The sequence below is a fragment of the Ctenocephalides felis genome, unplaced genomic scaffold (assembly GCF_003426905.1).
Source record: "Ctenocephalides felis isolate EL2017-DRISC unplaced genomic scaffold, ASM342690v1 CF-g0.4_SCAFFOLD_00845, whole genome shotgun sequence".
Classification (NCBI taxonomy): Eukaryota; Metazoa; Arthropoda; class Insecta; order Siphonaptera; family Pulicidae; genus Ctenocephalides; species Ctenocephalides felis.
This window is the reverse complement of record NW_020536999.1, coordinates 17,701,036-17,728,403: the sequence shown is the minus strand read 5'-3', so window position 1 is coordinate 17,728,403 and position 27,368 is coordinate 17,701,036. Positions and strand designations below refer to the sequence as shown.

General features: G+C 28.7%; 3 protein-coding genes across 5 annotated transcripts in view; 2 read left to right on the top strand and 1 right to left on the bottom strand.

Annotated features, from left to right (window-relative positions):
- The first annotated feature begins 1,172 nt into the window (after nucleotides 1-1,172).
- LOC113364024 (ribonuclease P protein subunit p25-like protein) lies at nucleotides 1,173-27,219 on the top strand. Of its 2 annotated transcripts, XM_026606486.1 has the most exons (4): nucleotides 1,173-1,545; nucleotides 1,610-1,726; nucleotides 1,792-2,000; nucleotides 27,121-27,219. In XM_026606486.1, exons 1-4 carry the CDS (start codon nucleotides 1,265-1,267, stop codon nucleotides 27,153-27,155), a joined length of 642 nt encoding a protein of 213 aa, XP_026462271.1. In that variant the 5' UTR covers nucleotides 1,173-1,264; the 3' UTR covers nucleotides 27,156-27,219. The 2 variants fall into 2 exon arrangements, with proteins under 2 accessions (XP_026462271.1, XP_026462270.1); XM_026606485.1 differs by lacking the exon at nucleotides 27,121-27,219 and having other exon boundaries at nucleotides 1,792-2,089.
- LOC113364025 (MOB kinase activator-like 4) lies at nucleotides 2,412-3,939 on the bottom strand. 2 transcript variants are annotated; one of them, XM_026606488.1, is made up of 4 exons: nucleotides 3,579-3,736; nucleotides 3,337-3,500; nucleotides 2,946-3,155; nucleotides 2,412-2,884 (listed from the first exon to the last, which is right to left on the bottom strand). In XM_026606488.1, exons 2-4 carry the CDS (start codon nucleotides 3,462-3,464, stop codon nucleotides 2,650-2,652), a joined length of 573 nt encoding a protein of 190 aa, XP_026462273.1. In that variant the 5' UTR covers nucleotides 3,465-3,500; nucleotides 3,579-3,736; the 3' UTR covers nucleotides 2,412-2,649. The 2 variants fall into 2 exon arrangements, with proteins under 2 accessions (XP_026462273.1, XP_026462272.1); XM_026606487.1 differs by lacking the exon at nucleotides 3,579-3,736 and adding an exon at nucleotides 3,812-3,939 and having other exon boundaries at nucleotides 2,413-2,884.
- LOC113364023 (rap guanine nucleotide exchange factor 4) overlaps nucleotides 10,766-27,368 on the top strand; it is a 126,464-nt gene continuing 109,861 nt past the window's right edge. The window contains exons 1-2 of the mRNA XM_026606484.1: nucleotides 10,766-10,855; nucleotides 27,121-27,263. Of these exons, the coding sequence (XP_026462269.1) occupies nucleotides 27,224-27,263 (40 nt within the window). The 5' untranslated portion in view covers nucleotides 10,766-10,855; nucleotides 27,121-27,223. The remainder of the gene's footprint in view (nucleotides 10,856-27,120; nucleotides 27,264-27,368) is intronic.

The window sequence follows — 27,368 nt, the reverse complement described above, 5'->3', positions numbered from 1 at the left end:
AAGACAATGTTTAGACACATCATGGTTCCACCAAGTAAATAAAATTAATTATATTAATTAATCGATATTTATTGTTGTTGATACTTAATTCATATTATTATATTTTTATTATTCTATTTTCGAGCCTGAATAAAAATTACTATTTCTTTGATTCATGACTATGCTGATGTATATGGTAATGTTTTTTGTATCCAAGATGATTTTTGGATTTTCAGTTTTATATGATCTAAGTATATGTAATAATTTCAATTATCATAAATTAAATTAGTTTTTATGAAATCTAAATTGGTCTAAATAGAAAACACTCTGTTCACTATTATATTAAATTGTACTAAGAAGTGAATTATATATTTTAATTTTTTTGCAGAATTCTTCTCCCTGCAATGTTATACCTTCTGATATACTTTAAAACCTCATGGAATATATTAATATATTCTTATGAAAAATCGGTGTAATTAATTTTGAAACATTAATCAATCTACCAAATACCTGCATGAAAACTTTATTATGAGGTAATTTCAATAAATTGACAATCGTTTGTTTTATAATAAAATGTTTTAATATTAGATTTTTTTAATTCAGTGCATCCTCGTTCTTCCTTTTAATAATGTTTATATCTACTAATATGGCTGTGCAATAACTTGCATTGATTATTATTATTGTAGTTAATTGTAATAGTAATTATAATCATAAATTTTATGGTATATAATTTAGAATATTATTTATAGTTTGTTTTAAATACAAAATCTAAATCAAATATTTATTTATAAGCCTAAATAATTTCATTTCATTTCAATTTAAGCAAATTTAATAACTTTGAACAAATTTGCATGAATATAAATGAATTTCGCAAAGAATAAATTAAATTTCGCGCTTTGCGTAGCACATGTACTGGCACATTTTGCTAACTTCAGCCACTTTAAATGCCAAAGAAATTTTTGTGAGTAAACATGTGGCCGCGTTTAAATCTTTGATTAGATTTAATGAATTTGTGCATGAAATTATTTAATTAGTTTTGTAGAACAACCTGATATAAAAAAATTCATCGTAAATCATTCATAAAAAGCTAAAAGGATGTATGTGAGGAAGTTTGAAAATATATTCTTACTGCAACTGACATCTAGTGACAAACTTCAAGCTGATTAAGCTTAGACAATATAATAATGATGGATCGTAGCTGCTCTTTGACAGTTAGTTAGGTTAAAATAAACGTGCCGACTTATAAACATAAAATGAAGTTATTATTAATTATTTATTATAAATAATGGAAAACTATAGCAAAGGAAAAAATGTCGAAGAACCTTTTGACAAAGATAATATTCCTATCCCAAACTTACAACCAGACTTCCTTTGGATGCATGTCAAAGGAGGCACCAAAATATTCAATGTGTTACAACATGCTAGGAAAATATTTGATAAAAAAGAAGCCCGACAGGTAGTTTGGTCCGCTAATGGAGGAGGTGTCAGTAAAGCTATTACCTGTGCAGAAATTATGAAAAGGGATTATTATCCTTTACATCAGATAACTAAGATTTGCTACACGAAGTAAGTTTGAATTAGAGATACTTGGTAGATCCAATTTATATTTTATTCCGTCCTAAATTTTTAGAGTTGAAGAGTATTGGGATCCAAAAATAGAGGATTTAGAGCAAATCGTGGTCACTAGACAAATTCCAGCAATACATATATTATTAAGCATAGACGAGATAGATACAAATGAACTTGGGTATAAAGACAACCTAATCCTTACATTTACTTTGGTGATTGGTTTTAACTCTTATTTTACCTCAGATATCAACCTCCGGACAGTACTAATACATTCTGGAATACTGACACAGGTCCGTCACAGCCTGTAAAAAAATTTAAACCAAGATTCGATTACTACAAATCAAACAGTGGATCAGGATCAAGACAATCACCGAATGTTGCTGAAGAATTTGCTCAAATGGGTTTACAATCCGGTGAAACAAAGAAGAGGCTGAAAGCCAATGATTTTAAAGGTAATAGACAAAAGAAAAAATCTGTAAATAAACCTGAAAGTTCGAAATCTGCTGAAGATTCTAAAAATGAATAAAATATTTCAATTGGTCATTTTTACGTATGAAGAACGTTTTATTTATTAATTGATATTTTATTATATTATAATATACATTCGTAATTCACATTAGCGCCTTTTTTATTATATAATATATATGTTTAATTTTACATTAAAACACCACATAAACTAGGTTTTTAGCTATTCCACTTCTATAAAAATGCTTTTTATGACAGTATATGTTTACCTCAAAAAATACTAGAGCACACTCTATGCAATTGAGTTGAATACTAAATGAGATTAAAAACTGGGCAACTATTCCTTAAATTTATATTTTTGGATAAGAATTGTGCCAGCATTTATAAAAATGTTTATAAAACTTAAGATCTACTTTTAATAGTGAAAAGTGATTGATGACAATAAAAATATATAAAAACTTGTAAAATTTTACATTTGTTTTATGACCTAAAATAATGATAGAGAAGAATACTGTTATAAAAAGTATATCTTTATACAAATTACACATAAATGATTTAAATAAAACGGATCACTACAACAAAGAAAAATAAAAAAATGACATGCACAGAATATTTTAAAATAAATAACATAAATGCTTAAGCCTCTGATTCTCCGATAGTTGCATCCTCCTCTAAAATGGGCACAATCAGATTGTCTTTTGACATTAAGTTGTACTTTGTTACAAACTGTGTAAATCTATGACATAGATATGTTTCAGCTTCAAATTCATCAAAAATTCTGCGATGGTGAAAATAAGCATGTGAAAATATTCTATACACTCTTCTGCACACTGAACCTAGTTTAGCAACTGATGACTCTTTTATACTCACACTACAATAAAAAAAAAAACTATAATACTGATTTCTTAGTCATAACAGTTTATGTAACTTACCGACTGGGAAAATATTTATTACTGTTTAATAAACAAGCTGCACCATCTAAAGTGTGCCTTGTATAATCTATCGCTGGGCATTCTTTTGGAGTTTTGTGGGCAGCACATAGAAATATCCATTGTTCAGTTGCAGTCATTTGTGTACATTGTTCAGGAAAGCATTGTCCTTGTAGGCGCACTGCTAAACCATTCAATTCCATACAAAACTGACTAGAAGAAAAATATTAGTACGAACATTAATATATACATATACAGACTTAATAATATACAACTCTAGATAGACTTTTGCACTATGCTTGGTCAAACACAATCTATGTAACAACTTTCTCTTTTCTAAAAAATTCTTCATGAATTTTATCACTACCTATGATTAAATTTTAATCAAATTTACCGTAAATGCTCATATTTCCAAACTCCTTCATCTTGTGCATCTGGCATAGTCAATATTAGATCAACATTGGAAGGTTCTCTTCGAATCATTTGTTGTATATATTGCTGGACAGCTAAAGTACTGTCCATTTCTTCGAAAGGCTCATCTGGCCATCTACAAAAGTCCTAATAGAAAAAAATTATAATATAATATATACCAATTTGATTTTGTTTAAATAATACTAGCAAGACAATTTTGTGTACACAAAACTATGAAGCAATATTAATATTTCTAGGACATAATCTTTCACACTTTTTGGAATAATTGCTTTGAAATTCACAGTAAAAAAATAATTTTTAGTATGTCCTTATCCAAACACAGCATCCAACCATCTAGTGACCCTTCAGAAGTCACCCAAAATCACTTTTGGGGCACAGTTTTCACCCATATTTTTAAACGAAAACAATAAATTATCATTTCTACAACAATTCCTTGCCTTTGCTTTTGTGCCAGGCCTATTTCTTCGCAATATCGTAGCCCCGTCAGCCATCTTCATGATTGGTGACACAAGATTGTAGGATTTTAAAGAACTTTTTTGACAGCTCGCCTGTGCTTCTACTTTCATTGATTAGTTGTCAGAATTTCGTTAAGATGGCGGACCTAGCCGGAAACTGATAAAGGTACTGGCACACAGGGGGATTATAAAAAAATCCTTACAGGTTCGCAAACCTAAAAATAACTAGTGGGGTGGGTGGCATCGTGCCTTAAGGCAAATTGCTGGAACTTCCCGTGTCGTAACGAAATGTTCGAGGAATACTGAATGTTTTCAAATAGATTATTATAAATATTGTAACATTGTCTAATATTTATAAGAAGTATATACTGAATTGCAAAGTTGAAATTATTTGTTTAAAGTATATTAGAACTATAGTCAGAATTAAAAATAAAATCTGAATTATTTTTGATATACTAAAAAATGAAAGATTTTTTTTCCAAAATCAATTATTTTGTTAAGACAAGCAGAAAGTTCTTTGAATCATTCAAATCGGACGCTTAGTTCTTTCAAAAACTGCCATTTTTTACATATTTAGCTCCGTATCTTCGAAATGGCTGGGCCTGCCTTTGCCAAAAACTAATAAACACTTCTTCCAATCGTTACTAATTGAATGTTTTTTAGATCTCTCAAATCGGATACTCCGTTCTCTCAAAAAGTCGATTTCTATTTTCTGCACTCTTTGCTACGTATCCCCGAAACGGCTGGACCTGCCTCTGCCAAAAACTAATCAGCTCTTTTCCATATCGATAGGAATCGAATGTTTTTTGAACCATTCAAATCGGTTGATCCGTGCGCCCGAAAACGTGACTGGAAATTTGTATCCATACATACATACACACACACATCCATTTTTTCTGAGGTATGCCAAAATGTTCAGAAACCTTCAAAACGTCTAGAAATGTAAAAATTTTCAATTCCGATTTTCGGCCCATTACAATAACTTACCCTACGGGAAGTTAATAAATATAATAATAAAGTATTTATAATAAATAAACTTTTATTGCTACGTATAGATACTACCATAGATAAAATAAGAGTATATATATCGCTATTTCGAGCCATATTTCGTTGCCACGTTTTTCTGATCAATTCTTTTTATTTGCAAGGGTTAGTTCTCGTCTCCCAGTGTAGATGGCGCTAGCGTGACCATGTAGAAATGCACCAATATTATATAGAGCGTTGAATTCGAAATTTAAAAAATGAAAATTGCATTTCAAAAAGTATTTATTTTTAAATATTACATACATGATTACAGAGGATGGTATTCAGTTTTAGAAACTATACATACAATAATTTGTAAAATGTATATATTTGCTTGTTTATATATGCGTTATCGTATTTTTAAATATAATTGTTTTTTTATTCGTTTTTTGGCTGTTACGATACGTTTCGATTCCCAATTTTATTCGTTCTAATTGGACAAAAGATACAAATTACACAAAGAAACACAACCCAAATAAGAACATAATCAATAAAACTAATACTTTACAACAACCATGTTTGTGAAAACGAAGAATCATTAAAACATCAAATGAATAATATACTTTTTAACTATTATTCCTTGCAAAAATTTATTTAAAGGACTACTTTCCGAAGAATGTTTCATTTAGCTATATTACGAAAAAGTAATGAATGAGTGCATTGATATTTTGATACAAACTCTTTGTTTAGGAATTGCATTTTGAAGCAATTTTTACACCCAGTTTCATATATTTAAAAATTTTGGCGATTTTAAACACATGGAAAGTGTATCTAGAAAGACAAATTATGAATGAAAAGTTCCATCAATATCACATGAGAGTAATCCTGAAGTTCTCTATGTCAAAGTATTTAATGTTAATAAATTGTGTTTTATAATAATTAATTATAGTTAATTTCAAATTTAATATTATGATATGCAAATCTTAAGTATCTACTATTTTCATTTTACTTTTATTTCTCAAACATTCTTGCATAGTTTTGTCCAATTTTTCTTAGTTTCACTGAATGAAGGATAAGACTATAGCCGAAACGTATATATTTTAATATAATTATTGAAGCCAATTCATCCAATCCATTTTTGCTAATATTTAGCCTTATTCTAAGACTCTCTTACAAACTTAAAATTATTAGCTGTAAGAATTTAGTTAGGGACAGGTTGGATCCAGTAAGATTCAAGTTAGAACCATAATAGAATCTAGTAAGAGATATTGTTAGAATCAGTTAGGAATATAACTTTCTGATTAGACCAAAGGTCTAAGAGCCACTGGGAAGTCCAGATTGTAATTATATGAAAGAAAAAACATTTTTATATTTCAGTTGATTATATGGACAACATTAACTATATAAATATAATTTGTATTGAGGTAAACAAACAGTTTTTCATTTCTTATCTCTTTTTTATGACGGATAAAATTATAACCAAAACGTATTGATTGTAATGTTATTTTTGAAGCAAGTTCAATTTTTATTGCCATTACGCCCATTCCTTAGACTCTGTTAATACCAAATTCAAAATTATTATAATTAAGAATCTAATCAGGATCTGGTTGGAATCTAGTCAGTTTCAAGTTAGAACCATAATAAAATATAGTTAGAAATCTAATTAGAATTCTAGCTTTAACCACTAAGCCAATGGAAAGCCCAGATTGTAATTAGATGAAAAAAATAACATTTTCATGACTCAGTTGATAATTTAGATAATAATAACTATCATCACCATCAGTGATTAATAGTTTAAGATCTTAAATATGGAAGTCTTCGATAGATTTCGAATGATTATAGTACACTGATACAATATGATGATACAAACCTAGTCTCGAAACGTTTGTAAAATTAATATTATTTAATAAATTAGTGTATAAAAAGAGGACTGTTTGTTCATATTTCTAAATTCATAAATGAATATGATGATAAATAATTTAAAAAAAATTACCATTGAAGCTCTGTGCAAATAACATAGCATATACTCCTAATAACTTCATTTACACTAATCTAGATTATTAATCTTAATTTAATAATAATTATACCTTCGTTTCGAACATGCGCCTTTATCCTTCCTGCAAAACTCACGTGTCCTCCACGAATTGCAACAAAACAGAAGTCCCGTGTCGGTCGAACCAGGCACACGTCCTTGTAGCCTGCACATATTCGGTAAATAAATCGAAAAAAATAATAATTTAAAATATAAAAAATAATTATTTAATATATAAAAAATATTAATGCAGAAAAGTATTTTTAAAAAATGTCGAGGTCTATAAGTAATATACTATAACTCGTAGACATGGTAAAAAAAGTGATTTGTGGTGCATTTGTTTTGGTCAAGTGTTGAGGTAATTGTTATATTTAAAAAAAATATATAAATATTGTGATTTAATAAATATGAACAAATGTATTTTTAAATTGTTTATATATACATATGCTTATGTTATTTTATTTTTAATATACATAATATAAATTAAATATAATATAAAAAATAATAACATAAATCTGTGGCATGAGTACAAATGTATTGAATATTATATAAGTTTGTAAAAATAGAACATAAAATTTTTTATTGTTTAGTTCGACATATTTTTAATTGGAAACTTCTAAAAAAATATTTTTCATGTATATCATTCTTGATTATGATTATTATTATTAATTAAAAAAATACTTTCAATATTCTAAAAAATAAAATAACTAAACTTGAATAAAGTTTTGTTAAACAAAAATTACAATATGCATATGTATATATAAACATTTTCAAAATACATTAAATACAAAAATTAAAATAGTGTCTTCTATTATCAATTTAAAATCAATGTTGAAATCTATCAACAATCTTAAAACTATTTTTTAAAAAATGAATAAATATCATAATTTTTGATTTTGAAAGTATAAACCAGTATAAAATGATTATAAATAAAAATAACAAAACTAATATCTTAAATATATAAAGGTTTTATATTAAATATATAAATTTTTCACATATCATATGTGTTCTTATTCTTATTAAAGTATTATGTTTATTATGTGTGTGATTTTGTTTTTTAATTAATTTTCAAGTTTTCTATATTTTTGTATAACATTTCATAATAGCCATTATAGGTTCTATAGTGAAAATAATATCAACACCTAAATAAAAAATATTATTATCACACTTTATTATCTACAGTTTTTATGTTATCCTTCTATCTTATTCATATACTTTTTTTTAATGTGTTTCTATATTAAAAGGTTATGGTGATCGTATGTAGTAATTAGACAAGAAGCAATTTCATTGGCTTTCTAAATAATTATTTTAAATATTTAATTAATTTAAATATGAAATGCTATGGTTTTATTTAAAATGTCGGTGCCAGAAGTCAATTTGTCAAAGTGTGTGAAATTGTGTTATTGAAGTTTAGTTGAATTTTGCACCAAGTCACAATGGAATGGATAACAGCCATAGACAAAAGGTAATAATAATAAATAAATAAAAATATATTAACTTTTAAAAACCAAAGAGAGAAAAGTATGTCAGCATTCCTCGAATGCCCATAATTCTGACAGATATAGCATTCGATTTTAAAAGATTGCAATTTTTAGTTCGATTGGAATTTTGCAATCACGACGAAGCTTTAGGTCAATCCATGGTCAATCTTTGTATTTGTGTAGTTTAGATTTAGATAAGGATTGCTTTTCATATGGACAACTGATGTAACCAGACAATCTCTCTCAACCATTCTATCACAATGTGACAGAAAAAAAACAAGACTTTTTATAAATGAAAAATTATGAACAATAAATTGCTGTGGTAAGAGCTTGGTCTTGCAACTAAAAACCCTAACATAAAGAATTAATGATATCATTTTTCATATAGATTTGACTTTTTGTTTCGTAACAACACTACTATATCTAAGTTTTTTATTACAATATTGAATTAAAATTATCCTGAAACATATGTAATTTTTACTAGTAGTTTTCTAATTAACATTCACTCAATATTTACCTCGCAGAACCGAGTTCGTTGAAGTCTATTGTTGACATTTACGTTGCACAGTGCCAATATTTGCATGAATACCCCGTGTTACACCGCATTCAATCGATTTTAATATTTTTTCAAAGTCAGTGCTTTGACATATACCTACATAATATATATATATATATATATATATATATATATATATATATATATATATATATTATACAGAGAACAACATAAGGTTCCTTTACGTTTTACGCTGTGATCATTTGAGCGTAGCAATGTGTATCCTAAACCCGTAGCCATGAATATTTAGACAGGTTTTTAGTATAAAACTTATTCAATTAATAAAGTATTTATGTGTATACAGTTATATACACTAATAGAATACACATTGGTCATAAAACATACAATTGGTTTCCCACCTGACATGACAGTTTCATGTACTGACACATTTTTGCAAAGGCAGGCCAGAAAAATTGTAAAATATTGACATTTTGTGGTTTGAAATGATTAATAAATATTATTATTATTTATTCATATAAATGTAGGAATATTAACACACAGATGGCATGGGGAAAGAAGAACACGTAGACAGGTAAACAGGCAAACAGGTAGACAGGTATATAAGTAGTCGAATATATAAGTTGGGTTGACAGGTTGGAAAGTAGACATGAAGACAACAATATATAGATAAATAGACAGAAAACAGGTACAAAAATAAGCAATTTAGGCAGGTACTCACATAAACAGGTAAACAAGTAAACTGGTAGACAAGCAGATTATATACAAATTAAATATTTATTGATTAAATCGATTATTCAAATATTTCAGGAAGTTCATGTAACTTGTTTTTTGATTTGAAGATTTTAAATTTCAAATGACAAACACCATATAATTTAATGTTTTACAAAAAATACTCAAAGACCTTGTTTTATATAAACTCTACAAAACCCTTCTCAGCCCAGAAACCTGTATCATATATATTCGTCGCCAAATATTGAAAATAGATGATGCTTTTGGGTTTGATCAATTTAAGATAAGGTTATTGAGTAGAAAAGATTTCCTCAAGAATGACATCAAACTAAATAAGGCAAAATGAAAACCAAGACATGGAAAAATGAATCATTCTTATAACCGTGTTCGGGTAAGCCAAGGAGATTATTAAATGAGCATTAAAATGCATGATTTAATCCAAGGAGATTATTAATTAGCATAAAACAGTTCCGGTGGTTAAATGTAAATTATTAAATAATTTCAAATATAGATTTTCCTTGCTAATCCCTCCCTGGGATACAAACGCTAATGAAACACTTCAATAATTTGCAAACGGCAACCCTTATTCTACCCAAAATGTGGGTAATGTAATAATATATGTATAAGACTCATATCGCTTATATAAATAAATATATACACTATGATTTGGGCTTATGTAAAGTGCGTTCTGGATTTATATATAAAGCACTGAATATTGTAATTATCTATTTAAATAATTAAAAGAAAGCCTTAAAGAGCCTGAGAAAGATAAAAAATTTTGAAGGTGACAAAAACATTCAACTAGTTGCAAAAATTCCTTGCGGCCGTGCGGCATTTACAGCTAGTTTTCAATAACGTTTTGATATTTACTTATTTATTTATAAAAACATTGATCGTTTGCGTGCCCATGTTTATAAAATACTGTCAGCTCAGTTCCCAAAGTATTTCTAAAAAAAATATAACAGATAAGAATTTAATTCAAATGCACCAACTAGTGGGCAATTGCATCTTTTATATCGACAGTTTGATACAACTTCAAATGGTTTGTTTACAAACCGAAGTTTCTATCTATACAAAGCACCATTATCGGTCTATGTTAGTTAATATTATGGCGATAGTCGAAGTAATACGTTCATTTCATCCCTGCGTCTTGTAGGGACTAGAACAAAGGCGTGTCGACCCGGGCGCCGAATATGCACCCGGGTCGCCATCGTCGCATGTTCGAGGTCTCGAAGAAAGCAGGATAGTTTTATATTAGTAAAATTAACGTTTGTGCTTGGATTCTTCATAACTGTGTGAGATAAGTGAGTATTGCATATTATTTTGAGGAGTTTAATCAATACAGTCAACCCTTTGGAAACGCGGCTTTCGTACTACGCGAAGCCGAAATGGAAGACGGTCCTTTTATAACACGGTTTTCGTTTAACATCGCATAAGTTCTATTAGTGCGACTTTTTGAGAAATAAATATTGTTGGAAAAGGTTTAAATATAAGTTTTGTTATTAATTATTTTTTATTTTTTACAATATGTTTGTATATACATGTCAGGTATCATTTCTTATAGGTACGCACTCATCGCGTTACCGGAGTTTTGACTGTTTGTGTTTGTGATCAAATAATAATATATTTATATATATTTTATATTTATATATTAAATAATATATATTTAATTTTATTATAATTATTTTCACAACTAACAAACTAAATAGATTATAGTAAAACATGTTTATTTGCGGTCTTAGATTTAGTTACGTAAACAGTTGCATTGGCGAACAACTCGATGAGCGTACGATTAACATTTTATTTGCAGAGTTTATACACACCATTGAAATTAAATTGTAATAATTTAAATATAAGTGCTCAAGCGTAAATCACCAATGGATAATATCCTAATCTAGCAAATTGTTTAATGGAACAATTTTTATATTTTTTTAGAATAATCATTAAAATATGTTTGTTAAGTTAATTTAATTTTTTTTATTTTTTTGTAGTATTATTATATTATTTTATTATTTACTATTAATATATATTATTATTATTATTAGTTACTATTCTTATGTTATTATCTTTATTTATTCTTATTTAGTTATTATTAATTTAGTTAATTATTTTATAATTATTATTATTAGTTGATTATATAGCTGATTAAGTAAATAATAATTTCTTATTGAAAAAATGCAATAAATATGCAATAATTTTATTTTGACTAAAGTTTTCCATCAATTTCGAATTTAGAATGCAAATTCGTCTCGGAATTGATTGCATCACTTCAGTACTTCAATAAACTTCTTAAATGATTTATTTGCTTCGAAACTTGTTCAGATAACACAATTATTGCAGAAAATGGATAAATAATATTAGTAAATATATGAATACATTGTTTAAAATATTTTTAATAATACTTTGAGTAATATACTTTATATGAATTATAATGTGTAAATTAAAATATTAATTAGCCAATGAAGAAAGCAACAATTTCGAATCATTTTTTAATATTATTTCGGAATATTTACAAACCATCATTGATTTAAATAGAAATTTTATTTGTATATTATGTTAAATTTTATTGATTAGGAAATATAGCATATAATACTTAGGGTATAAGCATATAATATTTATATTACTATTAATTTAAGCAAAATTTTATCTCAAAGTTGCATGAGCATTCCACTATGAGTGAATATCTGACCTAATCAGCAAGAATTTAGATTTTGCAACTTTTAAAATTTTCACAATAATATTTCCAAATTTTTAATTCGAAAACTAATTGTAAATGTCATTTTGCCTTAACATGAATTACATGAATGATAAGTGTAAATAATTAATCAGTAAGAAATAAGACTTAGAAGCGCGACCCATATCATTCCCAATTTCAGAGTACTTTTATAAATCCTCTAAAATCACTCTTCGTAGGCCAATAATATTTTAGTTAGAATGTTATAAATTTGAGAAGCCAACATTATTTATCTATCTGAGCTAGAAATTCATATAAAATAACTATGTTGTTAAACAAACTTGTAATTTTATTTCTTTAAAATTCTCGTAATTAGAATTGAACATTTTTTTAACACTTTGGGGACGGCTGTCCACCTGAGAGGACAACGTACTCTGTTAGGCTATCTGTAAGGCACAGGTTATTTTATAAACAATGACTCAGTTTGCATCGAAACGTTGAATAGATTACATAAAGCAGTGATAAACAGTGTTGTATTTTGAAAACAATTTTTTTTTTAATTTCTATTTGGCCTCGCTTACTCTGAGCATATAGCTTGCTTCTACATTTTATTTATTTACATTTTATACTATTTTTTTATATCATATTCAATCTATATAATCTATATCCTATTTTATATTTTTCTTAATTTTTCTTCTTCAATGTCTTTCAATTAATTTTCTTCAATTTGACTTTTTTTATTCTCTTTTTTCAGTTCAGGTATATTTTGCGATTTTTTTGGTTTCTGCATAGCACTTATGTAGATCATGAAATGATTATGGGGTTGTATATATATATATATATATATATATATATACATATTATTCTAGCTCCTCGAAATTCTACAATGAAACATTTAGTAGATGAAAGCATAATAAACTTGTTTCCCCACCGAAGATTGCGGTGCCTAATGGCATTAGTCTAACAATCTGATATAACTTAATTAATTTAATTAGTAATACTCGTTGGAAAGCATCATTGACAAAGGAGAAAACTTCTACTGGTTCGAATTTACTCGAACGATCGTCTATAATTGTCAACGTAGTACTTACAAACTTTAATTTGTTCTAAAGTACACTACATTTTTTTTTTAATTCCTGAAGTTTTTAAATGATCTTTTTGTTCTTGTGTTCTCTTCAGGTTAGTTTTTTTTTCAAATTAAATGGACGTTTTTTGATTGCCAATTATTGTCTCTTTGCAGATTTACATAGAAAATTTCTACTAGTACGAATTTACTCCAATGATAGTCTATAATTATCATCGTAGTACTTCTAAACTTTAATTTGTTCTAAACATTTTTTTTAAATTCTTGAAGTTTTTAACTGACCCTTTTGTTCTTATGTTTCACTCTTAATGCTAGTTTTTTCTAAATTAAATCGACGTTTTTCTGAATGCGAATTATTGTTTCTTCGTAGATTTTCTATTTCTAATTTTTAGCTTCATTAACATTTTAGCTAATTTTTGACCTGAAGGTAATCTCTTTTTCAGCTTTATGGGGTTTTTAAGAATTATTCATTTGTTTTTATGCAATTTTTTCAGTTTTTTGTGATTTACATTGTTTGTTTAACAAAGTTTTAAATCTCGTTCATTATACTAAAATTTAGTAAACTGTATAAGATGCAACAATAAATTTTATTTTGGTATATATCTTGGTAGATTAAATTGACCTTGGCAGATTAAAAATTAAAAACAATACTTTTATAATAAACATACAAGTGGAGATTAATATGATGCTCCATGATGTCGATGTGAGAGTACATTTTTATTATATACTAGCTGACCCGGCAAATATTGTTTTACCATATAAGGAGATTAATATGATGCTTCATGATATCGATATGAGAGTAGATTTTTATTATATTCTAGCTGACCCAGCAAATCTTGTTTTATCTTATAAGGTATTTGTAAACAATTTCTAGTGAATCCAAAACTTGTAATTTCAAACATTTCAAAAAAGTTTATTTTTTGAGTTTCTAATATAACACTTGCAACCCGTTTAGCAATGTTTTTGCGTATAAATAAAACTAAAAACTACAATAATTAATATTCATGTACAACATAAATTATTAACATAAAACTTAACATGAATCAATTTGACATTTGACGTATGAGCCGCATTTTGAATTACGTTGCTACAAAAAAAGTAAACTTATTAAGTTTTTAGGCGATTTTGAAATAGTTTCTCATTTTTCCCACAACCTCTGGATTAGCACGAATATTTCAAGATTAAAACTGGCCAAATCGGTTCAGTCGTTTTTGAGTTTTAGCGGAACTAACATAACACTGAGCTCCATTTTTATATATAAGATATATATATATATATATATATATATATATCAAATCGTTCATTTCATATTCAGGAAATAATAAATGATCTACATCTACATAACAGAAGGGTATCTATATAGAGGTATTTAATAATTTATAATACAAGTCAACCACGATCAATTAATCATGTCACGAGATTTGTGCAACATGAAAAGTATTTTATATATATATATATATATATATATATATCTACAAATGTATCCATTCCCAACTTTGACAAGAATCTATCTAACCATTCAAAGCAAGACCTTCGGGGCGGGGGTCTATATTTATCAATAGAAATACTTGGTGGAAGTTTATGATATGATTTACCACCTTCATATCATATACCTTGATATATAGTAGAATCAGGAAGCAAAAGTTTCGTTCGGTACGTAATTGGAAAAGTTTTAACAAGGGCAATTAAGAAACGTTTGCGCCGAAAATGAGGGCGACGATTCGGGGGCTCCTTCATCTCTGCTCGTTATAATCGACTCGAATCGTTATTGGAGGTAGAAGATATCTAGGATGTAATGTGAGACTTTAAAATTTGTTTTAAATAAGTTGGATATACAGTTTATATAGGGTACGGTGGGGCACAGAGGTCCAATTTGACTTTAAGCAATTATATTGTGAAAATCAAACTAATTATATCACAACAAATAACACATATCAAACAAACAACTACCTGACTACGTTCAGTAAAACTTCCAGTTATTTCTTCATTGTAGAAATGTTTTTTTGCAGTTGTTAAAAAAATTGTCAACTGATTCTTTTTTTACCATAGGTTGGGTAAAATGGGACTGCCAAGGTGCAAACAGGTCCAAGCTCTTATTTTTAATTTTAGAAGGATTTTACGCAATAATAGCTAAATTATTCAACCAATACAAAATATACAATTTATGGGTATATTTATTTTACTGCATAAGACTGTATATAACCTTGATCTGGTATGTCGTCAGTAATATTTATGGACAGAGTTGGAATAACCATTTATGTAAATCTCTTGTAAAATTGTTTTTTTTTAACTTAATTAACATTTTTCTTTACTATTTTTTAATGTTTACAACTTTGCTAGGGTAAAGGTTAAGTTGGTCCTTTTTAACCCAGATGTAAACTTTTTTAGAGGTTACATAAAACAACTGTCGAATCTAAATTAAAATTAACAATGACTCCTATAAAATAATTAAATAATCCAAGAACATTATTCAGATATCATAAACTTAATACAAGAGCTCAAAACCAATAAAAACTATAATGCAACAAAATAATTTTAGTATAGATATTGATATATTTCTAAATTAATTATTACCCTATTATTAACAAAATTAATAATTACCCCATTCATACATTAAAATCATGTCTATTCATTGCAAACCTTGATTAACTAGCTGTAAGTGGAATTCTGTCTTGAGGCAATTATGGCATCGTGCCTTAAGGCAAATTGCTGGAACTTCCCGCACCGTAACGAAATGTTCGAGGAATATACTGAATGTTTTCAAGTAGATTATTATAAATATTGTAATATTGTGTAATATTTATAAGAATTATATAAACCGAATTGCAGAGTTGAAATTATTTCTAAAGTATATTAGAACTATAGTCAGAATTAAAAATAAAATCTGAAATATATTTTCGATACACAAAATACTAAAAAAAAAAAAAAAAAAAAAAACAAAAAAAAAAAAAAAAAATTGGAACAAATTTTTTTTTCAAAATCAATTATTTTGTTAAGACAAGCAGAAAGTTCTTTGAATCATTTAAATCGGACGCTTAGTTCTCTCAAAAACTGCCATTTTTTACATATTTAGCTCCGTATCTTCGAAATGGCTGGGCCTGCCTTTGCCAAAAACTAATAAACACTTCTCCCAATCATTACTAATTGAATGTTTTTTAGATCATTCAAATCGGATACTCCGTTCGCTCAAACATTCGATTTCTATTTTCTGCACTCTTTGCTCCGTATCTCCGAAACGGCTGGACCTGCCTTTGTCAAAAACTAATCAGCTCTTTTCCCAATCAATAGGAATCGAATGTTTTTTGAACCATTCAAATCGGTTGATCCGTGCGCCCTAAAACGTGACTGGAAATTTGTATCCACACATACACACACACACACACACACACACACACACACATCCATTTTTTCTGAGGTATGCCAAAACGTTCAGAAACCTTCAAAACGTCGAGAAATGTAAAAATTTTCAATTCCGATTTTCGGCCCATTACAATAACTTACCCTACGGGAAGTTAAAAATAATGTTATTTAGCTGTATAACAATTCATTTTAAATAAAACAATACTTTACAAAGAGACTTATTAATCCTAAAAACTTTATTCAAACGAAATGCAAATTTTTCAACAAGTATTTGCTTGTGCACCCTTGTATTCTTATTTAAGGGTGGCTTAGTCTAAGGGATAATCACCCACGAAAATGGTTTAATTAGAATAAAACTAGTGTGGTGCATGGCATCGTGCCTTAAGGCAAATTACTGGAACATTCCGTACCGTAATTAAACATTCGAAGAATGAATATAATCAAATTAAACAAGTTTACAAAAAAAAATTAATTTAATAAATTTAATTAATTACATGCTTCAATGGCATCTGTAGCCAATTTTATACGAGGTTTTCTAATCGAAAACAAATCCATGCTGTTTTTAAATAATACCGGGTTTGTTATTTCAACATAATCACTCATATCACTAGTATCCTCAATACCTTCCCCTACACCATCTGTTGGATGTAGTTTTGATTCAACGTATATTGCCAACTTAGATCTCAGTATTCCAGACGCATCAATATAATCCTTAAAGTAAGAAAATAATTGATCTTTTTTAATATTCTTAAGATACGACATATTAATGACATCTCTGTTGAAATAATACTCTTGATTTACAATTTCTCGCCAAAACTTTTCGGTCTGCTGCGATAAATTTTTAGGTTTCTCCAGAACGCTGACTTCTAGTGCTTCTTTGTATACTTTGAACTGGTCGCGTGTCATCTTTTCCATGATGGTTGTAAAATGTTTGAGGAAACTTTCTATTCTTGAATCAACGTATGCCGGGTGCTTTTCGGATTGGGTACATATGGCTAAACCTTGAGTTCCGCAGGAGGTCCTACTTAATGCACGCACAATGTAACCTAATTGTTCTTCTGTTCTCAGGCGATCAAAACAGGGCTGTTGAATAACTTGCTCCAGTAGCTGCATGAGGACGCAGTTTTTTGTGTCATTTATACCACATTGATACAAATTAGTCGTGCAAGAACTCGAATGATATTTATGTTCAGCTTTAAATACACATTGCTTACCTTCCTGTAATTTGTGCTCTCTATTTATACGATTTTGTTTTGCGTTAATCGGTAACATATTTTGTAAGTCGAAATGATTGTCAATCACCTTACTTATTTCCATTGCTTGGGATCTATTATAATTGCCATGGACCAACATTTCAATATACATCTGAGAAAAAAGCTTTGGTATAAAATCCTGTAAAGACTGTGCAGTTACAATGTCGCATTCATGCAGCATTTCCTCATTTGTCCAAAACGTTTCACTTAATAATGAATTCAAGTAATAGAAGGTCTGTAAATACGGTAAACCGACTTCAAAGTTTTTCAATTCCTGCTTGCGATTTTCTAACATCACATTAAAACGGTTAGGATCGATTTTAAAATTTTTCATGCTTTCCATTATTGTAGATACAAACATAAACATTTTACTATTATATCCTTCAAAATTAAAAGTAATTGCTCTCGAAAACTGATCGCTGTAGTTGATATGCCAATTTAAACCTGCTATTCTAGCATCATACATTTCTTCTTTAAGTATATCTTGAAGTACTTCTATGTAGAGACATGTTGAATTATAACTTGAAGGATCTATTATCAAAAGTGGAAGTACAAGTTTTAGCTTAATGTTTACTTTGGGTAATAAAAATTCGGAGTCTTGCTTAAACCAGAGCCGCAACTGAGGATTATTCATCATTATTTCCGGATACGGCGTAACATTTCGCAAAGGTGACATATCAAATTCTGTAGGAATAAAACGGTTTGGTTGAGGTAAATGCAAATCTTGGTTAAATCCAGCATTTACAAGTTCTGCCAATTTCTCATTACTGATTTTTTCTGTATGGTACACAATACCAAAATATGGTTCATCATTCTTGTCGCACTCTTTTTCATACTCTTTTGCAAATAGATATATACGAGAATTTTCTGGAGTAAATGTTTCTACAATTGACTGAATTAATGCAGGATCAAAATTGCGCATTGTATGCGCCCCAACTAGGACTTCTTGAAGTGGGTACAAAAGCATATTTGTATTAAGTTTGTATGCATACATTATTTCATTCTCTTTATCTGCATATTTAAAATTTATATTTGTTATCGCTTTACATTCATCGTAGAATGATTGTTGCGGACCTTCTTTTTTTAACATATTTATATACTGAAATATTATTGTGGCTATGTCACCAGTATGATCCAACCCTTCTTTCGTCATATTAATAATAATTACAAAAAAACCGAAGCCAAATTCTGAGTCAGAATAACTTGTTAAATCTGTACACCAGCCTAGATTTTTTAGGATCGACAATATACTTCCTTTTCCTTTATGCCCAAAAAGTTGTGTTAGATACACATCTGGTGCTACACAATAATAAGCTCTCAGATCCTGAAGTGGAAATACTATTCTAAATAGTCGTTCATCTCGAATTGGCATTACCTTGGTGATCATACCCATTATTTCAGGAGTGTAAGGATAGTCGGTCCATATGGGTGCTGTTATATTTTTATTTGGAATAGCTTCGAACAGATTTTCGACTACTATCTGCAACTCATCTAGGTTTTCTTGTCCTATTACTACTAATACCATTATATTCGATGAATACCATTGCTCATGGAACTTTATTAAAGCTTCTCTGGTATCTATGCCTTTCGATTTCGGAATATCTAAAAGGGTATCTTTGCTACCGACACTAAAGTGATGGTATGGATGTGATGGATTGCACAAAAACTGATCGATAGCGTCTGCTCTCACTTCATCATTAGGAATATTTTTTTTATACTCTGAATTAACAGCATTCACTTCTTTCTCGACAGTTTCATTTTTAAATAAGGGAGAGATAAAAAACTGAGAAAATCTATCTAGAGCATCCTTAAAAGCGTTTGGTGCCACGCTGAACATATATTTTGTTTCTTGAGTATCTGTACTGGCATTAAAATAACCTCCATGGTCAATAATAAAATTCATATATTCATGTACGTCTGGGTACTTTTCGGTGCCCATGAATAGCATGTGTTCCAAGAAATGGGCAAGTCCTGGCAACTCTTCTGGGTCACTAAAAAATCCTACGTTGACACCCAATGAGGCAGCTGCCTTTTCGGCCATAGGATCACTCACTAATAAAACCTTCATTTCATTTTTAAGCACTAGTCCTCTGTAATCTCGGACATCTTGCGAAGATTTTATTATATTGTCAATTATTTGTGACATTTAAAAAATAATATTTAAAGTTAATTTAATAAATATAATTCCTATTTGTAATTTTTCAATAAATCTAAAATCATTTCAAATAAACTAATGTACTTGTCAAATTGTATTTATTTTATAATGTTTAATGTGGTCTAAAAACAAATTCAAAAAGTAAAACAAAATAATTGAGCGCTTTATCATGGCTTTTTTCACAATACAATTTTACATTTTAAAATTTTTCATATTAATTAAAAGTTGATCTTCAATTTACTTCAAATGATGAATTTTGGCAAAATCTGGGGTCAATTATAATGAAAAAAGTGAATATTCGGTTTTTGTCGTATGCTCTCGGACTAAAATTTAATGAAGTCGTCTGCCCGGTTTCGAATTAATATTGTTTTTAGCTTCTAATGAAATATTTTGCGCCAGAGAGGTTTTCATTCAAATCACGCATCACTTCTTGCTGTTGATTTTATGCATCAGGGGTTGTCGGTTTAATGAATTTGGGGAAAAAAGTTAGGTGAATATTTTGTCTAGATAACAAATGTAATTTCGTAAATTTATTCAAAATGTTTTAAAGGATTTAAATTGTTTTGCTTGGGAATAAAAGAATCTGGAAGAAAATTGCTGATACATATATGTCAAGGATTATTCTCACTTATTGATAATAATTGGGTAAAATATCGATTTAAAACTGTTCAAGTCATATATTTTTTATATTATTTCTTTTTTATACCTAACAACATATTTATGAATAAAACTGCTCCAGATTTGATTGACAAAATAAATTGCTAAAAAAGTCGTGAAACACGATAAAGAGATTCGGTGATTAGTTTTTGTGTGTGGCAAAGGCGTTTCTTTTTAACTGGCAGATAGGAGCAAAAATTTTTGTGAACATTTTCCCAAGAAATCCTTAATCGATATTGTAAGTTCAAAAAACGTTTGATATAGATATCAGTTTGTGCTCACTGGGCAAAAATCAGCCTAACCGTTTCTTCGTAACTAATAATATATTTTTTAGACGAAATTAATGAAGTGAATTTAGCTTAGTGATGAAGTTTATAGCCTATAAATAAACATTGTATTAATAATAAAGTCTAGTGAAAAAAAAGAATATCAAGTTAAAACCACGGAATTCTATTCACATTTATTTTTAAACAGATTTTACTCAATTTGAAAATGGTATTATATCAAGTTAAAACCATGCTCTACATCACGGTTTTTTAACATATTTAACTCTAGCACATTTAGGGACCGTTCTGCCGCATAACACAAAAATGTTATGGCAAGGTCATGTTATGAAGAGCTTTTTATACTCAATATTGACAAAAGACAAGTGGTCGGTGTGCAGTCAGGCGTATTTTTCAGATTGTCAGATAGAAAATTTAACCTAGAAACCGCACAAATGTCAAAAAAACGATCTTAGATAACAGGGTCTTTTTGACGTCAGAAAGACCCTGTTGGGTACCCAGCTTCATAACATACTAGTGACGTTTCAGTTTATGCGTAAAACACCTGAATAGACAGCAAATACATCATATTTTGACAGTATTCAGTATGATTTAGTAGCATTATTTATGGAAGTTGGAGCATGACATGGCCTTGCTATAATATTTTTCTGTTATGCAACAAAATCGGTCTCTCAATTTTGTGAATGTGTTTAGTATTTTTTTTTTGTACTGCGTAGAAAGATCAATCTAGTTAATCCTGAAACTTCTGATGAAGAGTATTCTTATTTGACTGCAGAACAATAAGAACAAATTTGAATTGTCAACCAAATTCAATTGTTGAAAGACTAAAAAGTAATATATTCTGAATCTCTAAAACTCTTAGGTTACCAACCCCTGTTTAAGTCATCACCACTTGCCAGTCAAGAATATTAATCACTCATTTACAATGAAATTAAATCCACGTCTATTGTCTTATCAAACTTAGCGTAAAATGAATTCCAATGCATTCGAATTCTGAAATACTAATTATGTTCTATTATTGAGAGTATGGATGCAATTGTTTGAATTCATAATGTATGAAATTATTTATCTTCATGTCACCATAAAATTAATTATTGTCGGGTAAAATAGTTGTTAACTGGGTTGTTTGACATTTGCAAAAGCCGGGTTAACATTGTTTGAACAGAAATGTATGGCCGCAGAGTTATTCAATGTTATGTCATGTTTACATAATATTTGGATGTGGGTTGTATTTTCTTTTGTAATATATATTTATGTAATTTTGAATTTGATGCTGACATGTGTATTAACATAGAAAACGTGAATTTATTTAATGGAAATATAATCCAAATACAAACTGTTTGTATCGCAAAGTTCGTACTTTTAAATACTATTTTGGTTTAGTAGAATAAAGCAACCATCGTGAAAACAAAATAGTCAGATTATTAGGTCTATCTAAATGAGTATAGCTTTGAATTGTTTAATATTTTTCAAACTTCATGTATTTGAAGATGTTTGATTGAATTTGCTAGTTTTACCAACATATATTGAATCACAATCTAAACAATTAATTGATATATCAGATTTCTAAAGCGTTCGACATTCTAAAAACTGCTTGAGTTCTGGTAAAATTATTTTAAGTAGTAGATTCAAAATTGTTTGCTAGTTGTAGTTATAAAAAAGTTTTGCCCAATTAAGGTATATTTTTTGTAGGTATAGTATATCTATAGATAAACATGTATAATGAGTATATCATTAATTATGTTCAATGAAGTTAATTATGCTCATTGGATAGAAGTAATTGGTTACAAATTTCACATTTGTTACCTATATATGAAATATATGAGAAACTAAGTAAGTTATTGTAATCCAAAAATCGAAATTGAAAATTTTTACATTTCTCGACGTTTTTAAACGTTTTTGAACATTTTAGTATGCCTCAGAAAAAATGGATGTGTGTGTGTATGTATGTATGTATGTATGGATACAATTTTTCGTCCACGTTTTCGGGCGCAGGGATCAACCGATTTGAATGGTTAAAAAAAATCGATTTCTATTGATAGGGAGATGTTCTGATTAATTTTTGGCAAAGGCAGGTCTAGCCGTTACGGAGATACGGAGCAAAGAGTGCAGAAAATACAAATCGAGTTTTTGAGAGAACGGACTATTCGATTTGAATGATCTGAAACATTCAATTTGTAATGATTGGGAGAAAAGGTGATTAGTTTTTAGTAAAGGCAGGTCTAGCAATTTTGAAGATACAGAGCTAAATGTGCAAAAAATGGCAGTTTTTGAGAAAACTAAGCATCCTATTTGAGTTATTCAAAAAACTTTTTGCTTGTTTCAACAAAATAATTGCTTTTGGAGAAAAAATTATTTCTAATTTTTTTTCAATATAATTTTTTTTTGTATATCGAAAATAATTCAGATTCTATTTTTAATTCTGTTCTATATACTATAAACAAATAATTTCAACTTTGCAATTCAGTTTTTATAATTCTTATAAATATTAGACAATGCTACAATATTTATAAAAATCTATATGAAAACATTTGATATTTCTCGATCATTTTGTTACGGTACGGGAAGTTCCAGCAATTTGCCTCAAGGCACGATGCCATATACCACTAGTTTACAGTATGGATATAAAAAACTTTCAAAAAATTTCAAAATTTACAAAATTTTCAAAAAACATTTTAATTTTTAAGAAAATTCCAAAAAATTTGTAAGTTTTCAAATTATACCAGTATTTTAAAAAAAGGGAATTTTTCTCAATTTTTCCAACATTTAAAGTTTTAAAATGTTTTTAAAATATGAAAAAAAAATTTTTTCAACAAGTCAAATTTACAAAATTTCTTATCCCATATCCATTGTTATTCATGTCTCTTGGAAATAAATGAAGAAACATCAACGTTTACGTCTTCTCATTTATTATTCTGATAGCTTTGTGTAAATTTGAGGCGTCTGAAATTGCTGAAATTTAAAACTTTCAGTTTTACGAGCACAGACATAAATTTAACATGAGCTATGTAAGATTATTTCGTGTAAGTGCTCTTTGACCTTAAACTCAAACTATAAAGTTGATTTTATTGGAAATGGTAATAAAATACGAAAATTTAGTGCGGAGAGTAGTAAATTTTGAGGAAAAATTAAATGTTAAATGCATTTGACGATGCAGTGCTTCCAGATTAAAAGGTTAGACTGACGTTCTAAATTTTCTTCAAATGCTATAGATTTTTAAAATGATAAAGTTTCTTAATTGAAATGGAATTCAATAACATTTTTTCTATCATAGAAAGCCAAATTAGGAAAGCACAAAATGTTATTATTTAAATTTGGGATATTGAAAAGTTAATTAATTATCATTGATTTTGCAGAAAATGACCAGTTCTATCAATTTGTATCCGGTACCAAAATTTTGTAAAATTTTGAAACCATATTGGACTTTTAATTCTTTTTTGACAAATGACATGGTATAATCTATTATTATTTTTCTATTTTGGCAGTCCCTGCTCTATTTTCTCATATCCACATTTGAATTTATACGTCTCCATACATTTGTTTACTAGCAAAAGTACATATTCGCACATGTAAATCAAAAGCCTTTTAGGCAAGGCGTTTTATCCTTCATGGCTTAGATCTACGGAACATCATGCAAATTGGAATGATATTATTCAGTCACAAATGGAAATAGGAAAGCTAGAGGAAAATTTATTCCATAAAAACATTATCTGTAATAAGATTGTCTTTGTTGCCTAAAAAAAGTTTTTTTAGTCTGATCATACTTAATTTTATTTTATGAGCCATCTAACAAGTTGACACCAGTAAATTAGTTTCTGAATTGAACAAAACATGTTTTTTTTCAGAATCAATATAGAAACCAATTCTGTCGCATAACAGAAAAATGTTATGGCAAGGCCATGTTATGAAAAACTTTCCATACTAAATATTGACAAAAGCCATGTGGTTGATGTGCAGCCAGGCGTATTTCTCAGGTTGTCGGACACGAAACCTAACCTAGAAACCGCTCAAATGTCAAAAAACGATATTAGATAACAGGGTGTTTCTGACTCGGCTTTATAACATACGAGTGACGTTGCAGTTTATGTATAAAACGCCTGAATAAACAACAAAGACATGACATTTTGACAGCATTCAGTATGATCCAGTAGCATAATGTGTGGAAGTTGGAGCGTAACATGGCCTTGCCATAACATTATTCTAGTCAGCTCATCTCTGATTTCAATAAAATTTGTATCTTTTACATTGCCAAAAAACAATATTTAATAAAGTTGTAGTTTGTAGTATAGTGAAGCACTTCATGGAACAATGAAACTTTTTCTCTAGTGAGAGTTTGGGTACAAGAACTACATTTAAATTCCAAATCTCAAGTTACACCGTATATAAGATTCATTATTTCTATCTAATATATATTTCCCCCAGCCCTCCCTCTAATGATTATTCAGTCTCCAATATGATCAAGGAGCAGCTGCATGCATCAGGGTTAAAGTCAGAGCTCTTTGCATAATGCTTCGACTTGCGGCTTGGGAAATGCATAGAAACTACACTATTCTTCTTCGGAAAATCCACTTTTCTTCCACAAACACATTTCTAGACTTATCATTTATGCACGTCGAATATCTACAGTGTTTTACTTATGTCGGAAAAGGAAAATGCAATCGGTATCGAACTGGAAACGCAATGTTCGAGTGACCTGGGGAAATGTGAAAATTGGAAAAGTTTTTGTGTACAGCACTACACTGTTTGGTGTTTATATTCGAATGAGAGCTGACAAAATAACACACAAATACATACACACATACATTTTAGTAAATTTTTTTGAGGGTGTGTCTTTCAAAGTAGACCGATTTCAAAAATTTTAAATTCATGGTTCAACGAGAAATTGAAAACTTGGGGCAAGTGTGTCATTACTATTGACTTTGCTCCTATAAATCTTTTTCATAATTACGATTCCAAATTAACTAAATTAACAAAATTAAATTATTAAAATTTCTAAAAATTATCCACAATAACCCAAAAATGGTAACAATTTTGCCAAAGCTCTATGTTGCACTTGAAAACTTATATTTTTCAAACTACGTGATACATTTTTTTTGTAGTTTTTTTTTGCCCCCTTTCGACTTGATGTTGAGTTCTGGGACATCCTGGTCTAATTATAAATATAATACTGCAAATAAATATACAAACGCTATATAAATTAAAATTACATCTACTATATTATATTAATATTAAACAAACACGAAATCAAGAAACTATTTCAGAAATTTATATCCTCAAACTTTGTACATGAGAATGTCTCACAAGCAAACTTATGATCGAAACTATATGGAGACCACAATATATAGAATTTGTGAAAGTTTCGAAATTTACAAAGTTACAACAATAATCATCTTAGGATAGTGCTATCTTTATATATGTTCATAAATAGATAGACTATAGAACTATCTTCATCTACGCCCTTAACCAGGATAGGTTTGATGGTGAAAAATATTATAATTTTCTTTTAAACCACATTAATAATATTTTAGGAGGTTGGCTTTGATCATAAACTCTATTAGTATGCAAAGTTTCATCAAATTTACTAACGAGGAAACATAGTATTCTCCTAAGTTATCTATTGCTTTGAGATTTTAATATATTAAGAAAATCCTTTATTGGATTTCACTGGCTCACAAAATTCTCTTCCGAGCTATGGATTCTTCAGCGAAGTTTCTAGTAATAACAAGTTATATCAAATTTACATCATTAACGAGGAAACATATGGGATTCTCCTAAGTTATCATTACTTAATTAAGAAAATCCTTTATTAGATTTTACTGGCTCATGAAATTCCCTTTCGGGCTATGGATTCTTCAGCAGTTTCTAGTAATATACATTACATATTTTATCTCCTTATTTTAGAAAACAATCAGAACATTAGTCACATTCTATGAGTTATTTTAATCGACTTCAATGAAATATAATTATATATATTGTAGTTACCCCAATGGGTATTTACTATTACATAAAATTTTACTGGATCAAGTTAATTGACCATAATTCTGCTAGTCTTCTTAATTCTGGTGTTAGAATATATTACATATAAATTTTATTATTTTTTAGGCCCTGTGACAGAAATCTCAGGGATGCAGAACTAATAACATGTCGTTTAAAACGTGTTGAACAACTATGCCAGTTGCCAACCTCTGTACTTCAGCAACTTGCCATGTGTGGTTATTATGAAGATTTGGAGAAAGGAGTTACATGTAAGTACTTTTTGTAAAAAATCATATATATATATATATATATATATATATATGTACGACTTCAGTTTGATTTACATAAAAGTTACAAAAATGCAAATTTCCTCA